At 41.3% G+C, this 1,080-nt stretch overlaps 2 protein-coding genes across 2 annotated transcripts in view; both read right to left on the bottom strand.

Annotated features, from left to right (window-relative positions):
- The window catches only part of LOC104763702 (protein NUCLEAR FUSION DEFECTIVE 4-like), a 9,771-nt gene that overhangs the window by 5,342 nt on the left and 3,349 nt on the right, over window positions 1-1,080 (bottom strand). The window contains exon 2 of the mRNA XM_019241309.1: window positions 113-662. Coding sequence (XP_019096854.1) covers window positions 113-662 — 550 coding nt within the window. The remainder of the gene's footprint in view (window positions 1-112; window positions 663-1,080) is intronic.
- LOC109131022 overlaps window positions 7-1,080 on the bottom strand; it is a 6,754-nt gene continuing 5,680 nt past the window's right edge. The window contains exon 2 of the mRNA XM_019241311.1: window positions 7-87. Within this exon, the coding sequence (XP_019096856.1) occupies window positions 76-87 (12 nt within the window). The 3' untranslated portion in view covers window positions 7-75. The remainder of the gene's footprint in view (window positions 88-1,080) is intronic.

Raw genomic sequence — 1,080 nt, 5'->3', positions numbered from 1 at the left:
AAAAAAAAAAAAAAAAAAAAGAGAGGATATATTATAACAAGGTTATACTATAAGCATGCAGGTGTTTAATTATAATTAGATGTGAATGTGAACTTGAATGGCGNCTCAGGACCACGGTCAGGGGTTGACTGTCCGGGATCCTGGCCTTGCTGAACGAGAGGTTCTTCGAGCGTGTCACAAGGGTCGGTTGATGTTGTGAAGCAACTCGTCGCAATTGGTATAAAGATGGGTACAAGAAGAATAGCAAACAAGACAATGGTGAAAGCAGTGATGATTGAATGGCTAAGATCAATGAAATCTTCGACAAGCATCACTGCCATGAGATAGGCAGCAAGGATAATGCAGACGGAATAGATGATGGTGAAGCTGGTGGCATCGGAAGAACGGATCTGCCTGTGACCACCGACGGGTCTGATGAAGAACATGAGAGGGATAACAACAACTGAAGGGGCAACAGCAACCATGAAGATGAGTGATGCACGGTCAGAGGAGTGGATCATTGTGTATACCTGGGAGAGGATGGCACCGCCCAGGCCAGCAAACCCCTTGAGGATACCGACCACAGGACCACGGCTTTTGGGAAAGTTCTGAACACCAGAGACTAAAGTAGCCGTGTTGAAGTAGGTTTCTCCGTTGTTGCCAACAAAAATGAGGATACACATCTGAAAAGATGATAAAGATTCAGATTATATATGTGGGTGAATTGCTAGTGAAAGGAACCTCGAGCAGCTTAGCTACAGATTAAGTGGATCCATTCCTACTGACAAACTTGATGACCAGAAAGTTTGATTAGGACTTTTGAATCGATATATCAAAAATATATTCATAACAGAAGAGAACAGAGAAGGTGTTTTGAAAAGACAAAAATCTCTCGGATTTTGTGATTTGACAGCCATATCATTTATGGTAAGCAAAACAACAACCTTAAAAGAAGCAGAGTTTGAGTTTGATGAGGGAGACTCGAAACAGACAAGACATGAATGATGGATGATTGAAAAATCAAACTTTAGTATATATATATATATAGAGAGAGAGAAGGGTGGAGAATATAATTAATGTGGGAAGGAAACTCACAGCCCA

The sequence above is a fragment of the Camelina sativa genome, chromosome 19, assembly GCF_000633955.1.
Source record: "Camelina sativa cultivar DH55 chromosome 19, Cs, whole genome shotgun sequence".
NCBI lineage: Eukaryota > Viridiplantae > Streptophyta > Magnoliopsida > Brassicales > Brassicaceae > Camelina > Camelina sativa.
This window is presented reverse-complemented; position numbering and strand designations above follow the sequence as displayed.